This window comes from Sinohyriopsis cumingii, chromosome 2 (genome assembly GCF_028554795.1).
Source record: "Sinohyriopsis cumingii isolate HCF-2022 chromosome 2, ASM2855479v2, whole genome shotgun sequence".
Taxonomy (NCBI): Eukaryota; Metazoa; Mollusca; class Bivalvia; order Unionida; family Unionidae; genus Sinohyriopsis; species Sinohyriopsis cumingii.
Genome location: NC_142962.1, coordinates 52526681 through 52542829, shown reverse-complemented (window position 1 = coordinate 52542829; position 16149 = coordinate 52526681). Strand labels below are relative to the sequence as shown.

General features: G+C 36.8%; 1 protein-coding gene across 1 annotated transcript in view; it reads right to left on the bottom strand.

The window, feature by feature from the left end:
* Positions 1-16149, bottom strand: part of LOC149804855 (zinc finger FYVE domain-containing protein 21-like) — a 47443-nt gene that overhangs the window by 10951 nt on the left and 20343 nt on the right. The window contains exon 6 of the mRNA XM_089945318.1: positions 2813-2943. Coding sequence (XP_089801444.1) covers positions 2813-2943 — 131 coding nt within the window. The remainder of the gene's footprint in view (positions 1-2812; positions 2944-16149) is intronic.

Here is a 16149-nt window from a genome sequence, read left to right as displayed (position 1 = left end):
AAATGATTTTGTCCTTGCACATGCATATTTTCTGCAATTTTGGAATCAGGAAACATCCGTTTGAACAAAGGACCAACACAGTCTTCTACTGCTAGACTATTGTAGTCTGTGTTCTATTAAGAACTCAGTAAATAACACGTAAGCATTTATAAAATTCATGTAATTTAGTTCTGCTATAAAAAAAGAAACTACCTTAGTACTGGAGTTAGTAAAACATTAATTCAAGGTTTCTTTGTTTCACCACCATGACAATTATTTAAATCATTTCCACAAAGCATGCAGTGTCTGTGAAGCTGCCCTAGAATGGATTGCTGTAAATACTGTGTAATTCATGTATTCATCTTTGAAATTTTTGGTCTTTTTCTAATCCATCTGTGAAGTTATTTGAAAAACTTTTTGCTCTAACACATGCATCGACTAGAATAAATCTGACGACTTTTAGTGCCAAATACCTACAGACTGGTTCTGTACCAGATATGAATTTGAACAAAGAATCTGCGAGCATAGAAATTAGAAAACCAGTCTGTTCTTTCCTAACTAAGCCATAAAGCTACTATAAAAAGAAACTGAGGTCAAAGGTCAGAAAGTAGAAACCAGCAAGTTTCTTGGAAATAGGGCGGCTGTTATAAATAGATCATAATACTGTTAGGAAAGTGCATGCAAGTCTGCGAACAAGCATACTTTTATGTTGTAGTTACATAGCTGTCTTTTTTAGAATATGGTCTGAAAGATTAATGGGATGCTAATAAAATGAGGAAACAAATTATTAAATTTTGGGGGAGGGGGATATACTGAAAATGGGTAATCCGAATACATTTACGCATAAGGCGTAATTAAGTAGAAAAAGCGTAATGATTACACCAAAAGCATAATAGTTGGCATGTATGACTCAGATGTGCTATGAATTTCTGCACCTCATGGACAGCTTTTCACCAGCACCTGATGCCCTCATTTAGAGCATACTAATACAACAACAGAAAATCCCAAACAACATGATAAAGTTTTAACACATAATACACATGCTGCTGTGAGTAAAAACTTACATTATTTCAATGCATGTTACATACGTGTATCAGGAAATTCTAATATTATGGACAGATTTTTCGCAAGCTTTTCTTGTGAAGCTCATGTTAACAATTCTGATGAATCAATGGAAAAAAGAAAAACAGACATATATTTACTCTTTTAGTGACAGATTTTCACAGGGTCTCCTAAATACTACTTCCCAGAATATGTGGTTTTTGTAATATTTCTTGATATCAGTCTCGAGTGAGTGTGATATAAATATCAGTTACACATATTAAAAATTTGGCAAAGAACATGTATGTATTTAAAGAATAATGTCTCAACCAGTAATTTCATTGCTTAACATGTAAGTTCTCAATTCACAATGAAGGATGGAATCTTGCAATAGTGACAAGTCTCTCTCTCTCTCTCCCTCTCTCTCTCTCTCTCTCACACACACACACACACACATCTGGAATCTTGCAATAGTGACAACTCTCTCTCACCCACCCACACCCACAATTAAATAGCGGTAATACATAATATGTCAGTATTGCTTTATTGAATTTGTCAGTTCAGAGAAAAGCATAAACTGATGTACTTAACCACTACACTACTGTCTTAACTACTCTAATCTGCAGAAGGTTGGGCCCTTTTTGTGCCACTACTATTGGGCCTAGTGAGAAAATGTCTTTACTCTGTGGCAAAGACCAAAGGTAAAACGTGGAGAAAGTATTCATTTGTAAATAATTCTCATAAAGGAAAGATCCTTCTCAGTGAACTCTCTTGACAGTGATGACATTCTGCCTTGACACTGTGGATGCTGAAATATCAGTGGAACCCTTCATAGGTCGAATGAAATAACTGAAAACTTTTCTTCACCCTTTTGAAGTGGCTAAATAGAACTAATGACAGAGATACAATTGAGGATTGCAATAGGAAATGGAGCTAATGAGTGTGTGTGTGATATGGATTTTTAAGGTATCTTTAACAATTTTTTAGTCATATTGCTATGATGTCTGCAGTGTGACAGTTGATAGTGATGTCTAGCACTTGGGCATCATGCCACAGACATGCAACATGATGTCTCACCCAGTCACATTATCCTGACACCAGGCTGACCAGTCCTAACACTAAACTCTTAATGCTGAGTGCCAAGTGAGGCAGCTGTCAGTACCATTTTTGTAAGTCTTTGGTAGGACTTGGCCGGGGATTAAACCCACAACCTCCCGTATCTGAGGCGGATGCTCTAACCACTAGGCTGCATTCAGAAGGAGTAGAGATAACAAAATTTTCAAGATGGCTGCCCTGGCAGCTATTGGCATGTCAGACAAACATGATTCAGCTTTTTACGAAGTCTTGTAGTGAAATGCCCATGTTGATATGACCATAAATTTAGCAGAAGTAGCAATAACAAGGTTTTCAAAATAGCTGCAATACGGTTGTCCAATTGGTTGCACCATCATAATTTATAATAAACAAGACCTCGATATGAATTTACTTGTAAAGTTTGTAACAATCCTTTCAGTAATTAAGAAGGATTATCAATAACAAATTTGTGTTAATGGACGATGTATGACTGGTGATGTATCAAAACGTTTCGTAGCTCAGCATATTTGAGACTATTATTGCATAATTGCAAGTGTTAAAGCTACGTTAAAAATCCTTCACATAAGCTCTTCTTGTCTTTGCTTCAAAACATGTAGAGAAAAAAACAGCACAGACCCTGATCTGCTGGCATATAATGCACCTGGAGATCTGTGTCTTTGCTGTTTGCAGTTGGATTTGCTCTGCACATATACAGTACCTTCTGCAAGGCTAATATCCAGTTTTGTGCCTGCTTTTTCTCAGGTCCAGCAACAACGGACATCTTGAGCACTTGAATCTCTCCTGACTTGTCCCTATACTTCATGGCAAGACCGGATGCTGTATTTTTTCCTGGAATACAAAAAAATAAGGAAGTTTAAATATATAGAATTATGGAGAGAATAATGTGACCATCAAACCAAAGGCAAAGTTTTCTTCCTAAGAAGGAAACATGGGAAGTATTTAACACCTCTTCCAAAATCTTGTTCAAGAAAATTATTTACAGATCACTGCTGGTGAAACGATCAAGGAAATATCTTTTTGCAATGTGGATATTTTGATAAAAGCATTTTTAAAAAAATGTTTAGCTTAGTTTGTCTTTTCTTGCACTATTCCGTGCTAAATATTAATTCCCAAAAAAAATCATTACTTACAGAATTGTAAGACACATTAGCCTGTTGCAAACTATTAAAAAAATAATAGCTAAATGTGTTTAAACAAGAGGCGCAAGGCCTTCAAGCTTTGATGCATTCTGTCAAACAGTCAAATTATGTCAATTAGTAAAGCTGTACCAATGCCACTTTTTACCGATTATGCCACACTGCGTATAGCCGATTATTAAAATTGCCGATACCGATTATGAGACTGATTATTTCATTATTATTTGTTTTATAACAATGACTGGTTCAGAAACATAAACCTATTAGTGTCATGCAAGCAGGTATTTTGCCGTGTGAGCTATGACAAGGTTGTTTATGTGGCAAGTGAATTTGAACTTCTATACAAAAACAAACAAAAACTGGATTAGAAGTACATTGCTATTTATAGAAAACAATGATCACAAATCATAAAACTTTAAAAACTTTAAAACTAACACTGATACAACTTATGGCTCACCAATTCAAGATATAAATGACTAAAAATGTATTAAGCTAGTCTTTTAACTTACATTCAATGATGCAGGTTGCCATTACTAGATTTCAATAAATGACTAAAAAATGATAATAACGGCAGCCCAATAATAATTAAAATGAATAATATGCATGCTTTAAGACTAAAGTTAAACGTCATTGTATGCTGGTTGCAGCTAATACTGAAAGCCTAGTTGAGGTATGTTGTATTTAAGCAACAGTAACATTTCTCCCTTCCCGCCAAGTAACAATCCACGACAATCCGAAAAACTCTGGCCTGTGCCACTAAACAGCTGCTTGCTCAGAACGTTTGAGGCTGGTGCAGACAAAGAGGGTCTAGCTAATTTGGCCAAGTAGGGGAACTGAAACCTGTGAGCATTCTACCAGCCATATATGTCTTCTTCTCTTGGCAACGGAGGGATGGCCAGATACAATTCATGTATTGCATCAACAGCATCATCCACGTGGGTTGTTTCGTTGGTGGCACAGACAGGTTCATCACAGGCCACAGAAAACAAATCCCAGAGACACAGCATTGATGGTCCAGTGGCATTTGATTCAGTTTCAGTTTTTCTATTTTTGGTCAAGGGTTCTTCCTGCTTGTCAGCTGATGCAACTATGACGCATTCTGCTCTAAGACATTCTTTGGATCCAGTCACAAGTAATTCTTCACTGAATAGGTGATGTTTGAATTGTGGATCCAAGTTTTTCCTCTGCTCATCGAGCTGCTGTTGTGCCAGGATGGAGTGCCGGAACTTGCTGACTATGGATCGCAAGATCACCAAAACATCTTTGACAGCTTGTTGCAACAGAATGCCATCACTGGCATCGAGCTGCAGCCTGTGTGCAAAACAAACAGCTGATGCTGTCCATTTCTGTAAGAAGCATTGCTTTATCCATGTTTGCACCTCCATCACGCAGAAGTATTCCTCACATAATTTGTCCAGTTTGCTCATCAAATATTCTCGTGTGTGATTCATCAAGAGGCACTGCTGCCAAAATCACCTGTTTCCGCTAAAAGACTTCTGTCAGCCAGTGTGCCATAAGACTCAACAAGGTTACACCCATGGACGGGTCTAACTATGCATCAGAGGTCAAACTAAGGTCAGATTGGGCAGAAACTAAATCACGCACCATGCTTTGTATTGCCTTGTGCATATCAGGTATCAAAGATGTGGAAAAGTATTTCCGACTTGGAATTTTATAGCGCAGTTCTGACTTGGCCATTAGACGTCGAAATCCAACGTCTTCAACAACTGAAAATGGTTGCACATCTACTGTCATGAACTCTCCAATAGCTTTGTGCCAACTAATAGCTCTCGGGTCGTCGAATGCAAATGGCGGCTTCTGGTCCAGCATGGCGTCAATAGGCAGAGTATGGGGAGTTGCTGCAGCTGCTGAGGTTAACTGCGCAGCATCCTTTTCTTTTTTATCTGCCAGAAACAGGCCATGTTCGATGATGTGCTTGCAGTGCAAGTGCCAGACAAGATTTGATGTCATATAGTTTTTGCTTTGGAATCGTCAACTGCGTTTACTCTGAAGTAATTCCAGAATAAACTTGAGTGTTTCAAGTTCGACATTATGCATAGGCTTGGTAGTATATTTAATAGTGTACAATCACTAGTCAATATTAATAATCCAATCGATTCACACTCTTGAAACAATGTTTTAAATCAAGTTACTACTAAGTTGTCCACGTTGCTGGCTGGATGCATGCACCATGCTCAAGTCGCACGCTGAAGCAACTGGGGTATCCATGGGTAATGTCACTGGCACTGGCATGCCAATATCAATGCTGCATAATATTTGTATGTTAGCATTCAGATGCTTCAGTGTGTGACCACTATTCATTGATTAGCAGCATTGCAGGACTGGCTAAAGAATAGATTACCTATAGTGAGTCATAGTTTCGTAGTAGTTGGAAATTTCGCTAGCTATCTAAACTGCCTAGCTATCTGCTAATATGTATGCTGGAAGTTCAACAGCCACATGAGGCCTCATTGGCTGGTTGGCTGCTGTTATTGGGATGAGTGCATGAATGGTATTGATAATTTGTTGTGTGCAGATAATCAGCAGTAGTCTACAGCAAGTGTGTTAAAAAGTATTTACTTTTAAGAATATAATGTCTTTCAATTAACCCCCAAATCAAATGTTTATTCTTTAATTTCCACTACTTAATTCTGATTTAAAATTCAAGCCATGTCAAGATGAATGCTGACTGAATTTATATTTTGGAAATTTGTTTACATCAGCACCAATTATTTCTGCCGATCCAGATTACAGATTGTTCTAATAATTGGCCTGGTTATGAGTATGGCCGATTAATCGGTACAGCTTTATCAATTACTTTTTTAAACTTATTATAAGTGATTTTTCTAAGTTTTGTAACAACAGTCATATCTGGTAGCTCAGCATTATTTGCATAACTTAAACCTTTCCATGTTCGGATGATGTCAAATTTGGTCAAATTCTATGCTTTTTGAGAAGAATTTTTTAACATAATTTTCTATTTTTAGTAATTGTGGCATTATTTTATGCAGGGATCTAGACAGCTCAAGATGACATGCAAAAAACATGACAGAGAATGTTAGTTCTCATATTCTCAGTGACATGCTTCAATTTCCCCATGATGCACTGTTTTTGAAATTTCCCCACGATGCACTGTTTTTGAAATTTCCCCATGATGCACTGTTTTTGATTGTCTGTATTTGCCAATGATGTGTGTACATGGATATATGTTGGTGTGACTCAATCCCTATCTAATGAACTTGCTGATAGTTTGCTTCAATCGTCAGTTGACATCTCACACGGGCAGCACAATAGAATATCACAAGATATTTCAATTCTAACATTCTTTTAAGACATGTACCCAGTAAACATGACAGTAGACAAATGCTGCCACATTATGCATGTATCCACACAAGGCCCCACATAATAAATCTCTTTAATGGCAACAACTGTATGTCACTGCCCATCAATATTTTACTTGTAGGCGAGAGAGAGTACATTACAAGTTTTAATACACTCTTCTGTTCTCCAACATCAAGTATTCGGTGTGTTATGTTGGCCTTGATGCTCTGTTAAATTATATCAATTCTGTTCAATAATTATTGACAACAAGTCAATTAAAGGCTTTTATATTTTTAGTAATATGAATCATACTTGATGGTAGTTTGGCATAATTTGTTAAGCGATTATTTTTTTTTTAAATTTTAAATTTGGTCAACTTCTGTTGAGCCATTCATGAGAAGTTTGTTAGAATTTTTAACATTTTGTAACAGAACCCAAATTTGGTTGCACATTGACATCATTTGCATAATTTATGAAAGTCCTTCACACCATGATGATTTCTGTCAAACCAGGCTTGCTTCTGTTAAGTGGTTTGTGAAAAACGTCACTTACAAGGTTTTTTTTTAAACGTCTATTTCTGGCAATGAAAGCCACTTTTGAAGGCAGAGCTTAGTCTTTAAATAAAAACTTGAAAACTGAAATATGATGATATTTTCTGACAAATTTAGCCAAAGATGCTGATGAAGGTTCTTTGAAAAGTTTAAAATAGCAATTGTTGATGGATGCATGATGGTGATGCACAACAGATGTAGGATCATAACATAAACTTGTTTGGCTTTATATCCAGCCAAGCTTAAAAAATGAACAGTAAACATTTGAAAAGAATCATGATTTTCACTTTTTCTCCATTATTTGAACTCTTTCAACTTTTATATAAAGAACCCAATGCAGAAAAACAATTAGGAGAATGATAGGTGCATGGACAAACAGAAAACAAAAAGATACAATACATTTAATGATGTATATACAATATATTTAATGATGTATATACAATACATTTAATGATGTATATACAATACATTTAATGATGTATATACAATACATTTAATGATGTATATACAATACATTTAATGATGTATATACAATACATTTAATGATGTATATACAATACATTTAATGATGTATATACAATACATTTAATGATGTATATACAAGCTGACCTGAATGCTCTCACGTTTCTGAGACATCAGTTGATCTTAAGTACTTGTGCATGCACTTGTGAGGGTGCTAAAATATTTTAACTAGGACAGTGGGTGGTGTTTTAACCAATCAGAACATTGCAATTTCCATGTTGATTGTCTGGACTTTTTAAGATGCTTGATATCCCTTCATCTACAGTGTGTTTTCATCTGCTGAGTAACATTTCCAGACTATGCAAAAACATAAATGCCAAAACTTGATAATATGGCCATATTGCCTGAACAGAGGCAGTTAGGTGTCCTTTGTTGAGTTAGCCTGGTTCTCTGACCAATTTTACTGTGTCTAAAACCCAGACCTGGACCAAGCTCGGATAAGCCAATATCTGGATAGAACTCCCATGATCATATCTTCATACTTCTGCTATTGTTCAGTAAGTCCCTAATATAAAGGGTCATTTCAATAAGCATCATAGGTTGGCAGGTCTGCAAAGTTAACCTCCTTAGCCCTTCCCTGAGTGTAGATGGTATGAAATTGTTGCCAAGTCAAGAACACGTAAGATGCAGTAAGGATGTACATATGTACTTTGATATGTGCTGACATGGACACTGGGGATGGTACAACTGCTATCTTTTACTATATAGAGCTGAGCTAAAAGCAATCATTTTATTACATTCTCTGCCATTAATAGTATGATAATGCTATTGTAAGGTACACTGATCTATATCCAGTCTGGTTATAGTATGATAATGCTATTGTAAGGTACTCTGATCAATATCCAGCCTGGTTATAGTATGATAATGCTATTGTAAGGTACACTGATCTATATCCAGTCTGGTTATGGTATGATAATGCTATTGTAAGGTACACTGAGCAATATCTAATCTGGTTATGGTATGATAATGCTATTGTAAGGTACACTGATCAATATCCAGTCTGGTTATGGTATGATAATGCTATTGTAAGGTACACTGATCTATATCCAGTCTGGTTATGATATGATAATGCTACTGTAAGGTATACTGATCTATATCCAGTCTGGTTATAGTATGATAATGCTACTGTAAGGTACACTGATCTATATCCAGTCTGGTTATAGTATGCTAATGCTACTGTAAGGTACACTGATCTATATCCAGTCTGGTTATAGTATGTAAATGCTACTGTAAGGTACACTGATCTATATCCAGTCTGGTTATAGTATGTAAATGCTACTGTAAGGTACACTGATCTATATCCAGTCTGGTTATGGTATGATAATGCTAATGTAAGGTACACTGATCTATATCCAGTCTGGTTATAGTATGTAAATGTTATAGTATGTAAATGTTATAGTATGATAATGCTATTGTAAGGTGCACTGATCAATATCCAGTCTGGTTATAGTATGATAGTGCTATTGTAAGGTGCACTGATCTATATCCAGTCTGGTTATAGTATGATAGTGCTATTGTAAGGTGCACTGATCAATATCCAGTCTGGTTATAGTATGATAGTGCTATTGTAAGGTGCACTGATCAATATCCAGTCTGGTTATAGTATGCTAGTGCTATTGTAAGGTGCACTGATCAATATCCAGTCTGGTTATAGTATGCTAGTGCTACTGTAAGGTGCACTGATCTATATCCAGTCTGGTTATAGTATGCTAGTGCTATTGTAAGGGGCACTGATCTATATCCAGTCTGGTTATAGTATGCTAGTGCTACTGTAAGGGGCACTGATCTATATCCAGTCTGGTTATAGTATGCAAATGCTACTGTAAGGGGCACTGATCTATATCCAGTCTGGTTATAGTATGCAAATGCTACTGTAAGGGGCACTGATCTATATCCAGTCTGGTTATAGTATGCAAATGCTACTGCAAGGGGCACTGATCAATATCCAGTCCGGTTATAGTATGATAATGCTACTGCAAGGGGCACTGATCAATATCCAGTCCGGTTATAGTATGATAATGCTACTGCAAGGGGCACTGATCAATATCCAGTCCGGTTATAGTATGATAATGCTACTGCAAGGGGCACTGATCAATATCCAGTCCGGTTATAGTATGATAATGCTACTGCAAGGGGCACTGATCAATATCCAGTCCGGTTATAGTATGATAATGCTACTGCAAGGGGCACTGATCAATATCCAGTCCGGTTATAGTATGATAATGCTACTGCAAGGGGCACTGATCAATATCCAGTCCGGTTACAGTATGATAATGCTACTGCAAGGGGCACTGATCAATATCCAGTCCGGTTACGGTATGATAATGCTACTGCAAGGGGCACTGATCAATATCCAGTCCGGTTACGGTATGATAATGCTACTGCAAGGGGCACTGATCAATATCCAGTCCGGTTACAGTATGATAATGCTACTGCAAGGGGCACTGATCAATATCCAGTCCGGTTATAGTATGATAATGCTACTGCAAGGGGCACTGATCAATATCCTGTCCGGTTATAGTATGATAGTGCTATTGTAAGGTACACTGATCTATATCCAGTCTGGTTATAGTATGTAAATGCTACTGTAAGGTACACTGATCTATATCCAGTCTGGTTATAGTATGTAAATGCTACTGTAAGGTACATTGATCTATATCCAGTCTGGTTATAGTATGTAAATGCTACTGTAAGGTACACTGATCTATATCCAGTCTGGTTATGGGATGATAATGCTAATGTAAGGTACACTGATCTATATCCAGTCTGGTTATAGTATGTAAATGCTACTGTAAGGTACACTGATCAATATCCAGTCTGGTTATAGTATGTAAATGTTATAGTATGATAATGCTATTGTAAGGTGCACTGATCAATATCCAGTCTGGTTATAGTATGATAGTGCTATTGTAAGGTGCACTGATCTATATCCAGTCTGGTTATAGTATGATAGTGCTATTGTAAGGTGCACTGATCAATATCCAGTCTGGTTATAGTATGATAGTGCTATTGTAAGGTGCACTGATCAATATCCAGTCTGGTTATAGTATGATAGTGCTATTGTAAGGTGCACTGATCTATATCCAGTCTGGTTATAGTATGCTAGTGCTACTGTAAGGTGCACTGATCTATATCCAGTCTGGTTATAGTATGCTAGTGCTATTGTAAGGTGCACTGATCAATATCCAGTCTGGTTATAGTATGATAGTGCTACTGTAAGGGGCACTGATCTATATCCAGTCTGGTTATAGTATGCAAATGCTACTGTAAGGGGCACTGATCTATATCCAGTCTGGTTATAGTATGCAAATGCTACTGTAAGGGGCACTGATCAATATCCAGTCTGGTTATAGTATGATAATGCTACTGCAAGGGGCACTGATCAATATCCAGTCCGGTTATAGTATGATAATGCTACTGCAAGGGGCACTGATCAATATCCAGTCCGGTTATAGTATGATAATGCTACTGCAAGGGGCACTGATCAATATCCAGTCCGGTTATAGTATGATAATGCTACTGCAAGGGGCACTGATCAATATCCAGTCCGGTTATAGTATGATAATGCTACTGCAAGGGGCACTGATCAATATCCAGTCCGGTTATAGTATGATAATGCTACTGCAAGGGGCACTGATCAATATCCAGTCCGGTTATAGTATGATAATGCTACTGCAAGGGGCACTGATCAATATCCAGTCCGGTTATAGTATGATAATGCTACTGCAAGGGGCACTGATCAATATCCAGTCCGGTTATAGTATGATAATGCTACTGCAAGGGGCACTGATCAATATCCAGTCCGGTTATAGTATGATAATGCTACTGCAAGGGGCACTGATCAATATCCAGTCCGGTTATAGTATGATAATGCTACTGCAAGGGGCACTGATCAATATCCAGTCCGGTTACAGTATGATAATGCTACTGCAAGGGGCACTGATCAATATCCAGTCCGGTTACAGTATGATAATGCTACTGCAAGGGGCACTGATCAATATCCAGTCCGGTTACAGTATGATAATGCTACTGCAAGGAGCACTGATCAATATCCAGTCCGGTTACAGTATGATAATGCTACTGCAAGGGGCACTGATCAATATCCTGTCCGGTTACAGTATGATAATGCTACTGCAAGGGGCACTGATCAATATCCTGTCCGGTTATAGTATGATAATGCTACTGCAAGGTACACTGATCAATATCCAGTCCGGTTATAGTATGATAATGCTACTGCAAGGGGCACTGATCAATATCCTGTCCGGTTATAGTATGATACTTTTATTGCAAGGTACACTGATCAATATCCAGTCTGGTTATAGTATGATAGTGCTATTGTAAGGTACACTGATCTATATCCAGTCCGGTTATAGTATGATAGTGCTATTGCAAGGTACACTGATCTATATCCAGTCTGGTTATAGTATGCTAGTGCTACTGTAAGGTACACTGATCTATATCCAGTCTGGTTATAGTATGCTAATGCTACTGTAAGGTACACTGATCTATATCCAGTCTGGTTATAGTATGCTAGTGCTACTGTAAGGTGCACTGATCTATATCCAGTCTGGTTATAGTATGTAAATGCTATTGTAAGGTACACTGATTTATATCCAGTCTGGTTATAGTATGCTAATGCTATTGTAAGGTACACTGATCAATATCAAGTCTGGTTATAGTATGCTAATGCTACTGTAAGGTACACTGATCTATATCCAGTCTGGTTATCATCATCATTATTATTATAAATCATACGGTTAGATAAAAGAAAAGGACCACATATAATAGACTTTTGCTGCCAACACATTTAACTACATGACAAAAACACAAAAAAAACAAGTACAATGACAATGAAAACAGCAAGGAGACAACAAGAATATATAACATCTTCATGCATATCAATTTAGCAATATGACCTGAATCTGTAACTCGTGTAACCTCAAAGTATCTTGAAGCAGTAAAAAGAACCAATGGAAACAAATATCATGAAAGAGTGATTTCTGGTACAAATAAACATAGCATAATCTCAGATTCAGAAGCAAGCCTGAATTTCAATGCATGCAGTTAAACAAGCAGAGTCAAGCATTTTCAAAGTTATTAAACTTTCTTCTTTCGTTACAATTTGTAAGTTGTTCAAATATTTCAATAGACCAATTGTCATATATCCTGCAAATTTGAAACCTTCTTTAATTATCTGTCATATAAGATGTCCGATATCATTACAAACAATCTGATAGCATCTTTAATTATCTGTCATATACCAGTTGTCAGATGCACTCGGTAATTTTAAACAATCTTGTCCAGTCTGATGTATACCAGTTGCATAAAATCCTTGCTTATTTAATACCAACTTGTATACCTATCATAGACCAGTGACATACAGTGAAACCCAGATATATATGCCAAAATAAAGTCCGAGTTTGATTTGATAATAAAGAAAGATGTGCTGTATTCTTGAAGAAAATAGTGTCTCACAATTGCATCTTTATATGTGTCAGCTGCCTGTGTATGCCAAACAATTAATTTAAGTGAGCAAGTAAGTCAACCTCAAGCTAAAAGTTGTTCAAATTATGGGGCAATAATAAAAAAGATAAAAAAATAAAAGCCAAAACCATGTGCACATGGACAGGATCAAGTCTGGTGTGAAACACTTAGCTTAAGATTCAAGTGTATACAAATCGACTATTCATGGATAAAAGAGGAGCTGAAAATCAATCAGATTTTTAAAAACCAATAAAGCATTCTGATTCACAACAGAGAAAATTCTAGCAGTATTAAATTTATATGCTGTTTATTGATCTTGGGACGTACATGTGCATACATACTTATCCATAAACATGTTTCATCTTTCCTTATTTTTGATTCTGCTATTATTTTTTTAAAATTGAATTCAGACACATAATGATCTGTAACAAAATTACTAAATATTATACTACTGTATGTGCACATTTTAGATGGAATTATTATGGATTCATTCTCATGCATGATATGAAATCTGCTGGTAAGTACACAGTGTTATGCTCCAACTATTCATGTTTTATACTAGACATGTATACATATGAACCAATACATGTTTCACTGAATAATGTAAATATATATATATATATATATATATATATATATATATATATATATATATATATATATATATATATATATATATATAACATTAATGTTTTTACCACATGTACTATAGGAATCCACTTTCCATTCTGTCTGGTGTATATTGATACTCTCTCTCTCTCTCTCTGTCTCTCTCTCTCTCTCTCTCTCTCTCTATATATATATATATATATATATATATATATATATATATATATATATATATATATATATACAAAACCTCGATATATTGCTCTTTTTACCCTTAAAAACATTGGTCATAGTTTTGACATTTAAATCAACATTATGAAATGTTTAACTTTTAATAATAGCTCATATATTTTGATACATTTTCTTTCCAAAAAGAAACAATATTCAATGATATTTGTATCAATGAAAATATCATGAATGCCTGGGACCCTGGATGGCTGAGAAGTCTAAAGAGCATTGAATGCCCAACTGGGGAGACAAAGGTGGTAAGTTCTGCATTTCACAGTGTCCCAAATAGTCAAAGAAAAATGGCCAACCCCATCAGAAGCAGATTCATCTGAATAATGTTTGGTGAAGAGACAAGTGAGTCCACCAGGACAAAAAAGCCCTTTCCAGACAGCATATCCTGACAATACTGATATTAACCCACTATAGCTGTTGTCAGTTGGGGACTGATGTGTAATGACTGCTCCTGATGGAGTCACAGCCCAATAACTTCCCCAAATGAAGCCAGAGGGTTGGCACTCTTGACTGCCATGCTAACATCTGTACAGGTTGTAATTCCAGAAGGCTGAATCTAATAGGAATACCTGCTGAAAGCCAAGCAAGATTCTCCCATTTGCTGCATTCGGACCTCATGTATCCTGAAGCTGGAATTGGCTGACCCTGTGGGCAAAGATTCATGCACCAATGTGACTCAAGAATCATTTGCAACATTTAATCAGCAGGTGACTCAAGATGATGAGATCTGCTGTTGCATTAAGGAGACCCAATAAGATATTCCAAAGCTGAAATGTGATACTTTGACAGAATAACAGACACTAGCAAGATGACATTCAAGGCTTTCTTGAGCAAGACAGACCCTGTTCAAATGCATTCTGAATTCCATAAGTAAGTGTTTAAAATGTTGGGATGGGATGATAATAGATTTGTCCTTGTTCACATGGACTCCAAGGCAGAGTAGTGAAACAAGAGAATTCATACATTGTTCTGGAATGCCTCTGTTAATAATTCTTGTGAAGATGCAGAGACTGTTCTTCCACCCAAAAGAGCCCATTGAACAGGTATACCTGGTCCAATTCCCTGTATGCAAACCTCAGGAATTTCCTGAGGACTTGTATGATGAAATTAGGAATACATCTTGAAGATCTAAGCAGGTTGTGAAATCTCCCTCCTAAATACCAACAATAACAGCCTGGATTAGAATCCTGGTGAGTTACTTGCTGACCAGTCTCGACTGCTCTTTTTGTGAGAAGACTGTCTATCTCTTGCTGCAGAAAGTTGGCTCTGAATGGGTCTTGGGATGTATCAAAGGAAGCCCTTAACTTTGACAAGAGAGGTCCTGGATGTGATCTGAAGGCCGTCTGGGTTGATTTGTAATACCCATGGATTATAGGGGAAAAGTCTTTATCATTATGTTGCAAAGTGTCTGAATCTCTATCCACAGGAATGTGTAACAATGGTGGTGTGAATGTGGCATAATTTTCTCCATGGATGGTGGTTGATGGGAAAAGAAAAAAACTGGGATGGAATCAATCCTTGTCCCACCACTTTTTGTGACATGGGGCATTTGCAAACTGTTCTTGTCTGATAAAAAGGCTAGTTGGACTGTTTCTCCATAAAATTTGCCCTTTTTGGTGTCCTTTTGTTTTTCAGGTCTCTTCAAGGGCTGAGTGCAAAGATGCTGGGCCTGTGTGAAGTTTGCCTTTTTTAAAGTCTCTTTCTAAACTTACTCAACATGACCATGGAAGAGCTGGTTGTACAATAGTGACTCTGATCAAAGTGTGGCCCTATGGTGTTTCTTATGGAAAGAAAGCATGCATAGAAGGCATCTCTTTCCACAAGCTGGGATGCTGCTTTAGAATCAGCAAGTCTGTCTTGTGCTGCTCTGTTACAAACAAGAGCTTTTGATGAGATGAACTTCCAAGTGTGACCAGTATGGTTATGATCAGATGAGACCAGAATATGCTCAGATAGCCCGAAAAATAAGCCACAGTTATTAAGTCAGTTATGAATACTACTGCAATTATGAACCTGTAATGTGTTGAAAAAGAACATTATGTTCATATGAATTTATATGGGTTTTGACATTCTCAGGCATGCAATGCTTCTGTTGATGACTGGGGCCTCACTCTGAAAAACAGGCATATGTGTCTTTGACAAAGCCTTGGTAAAATATGGAAGCCATCACT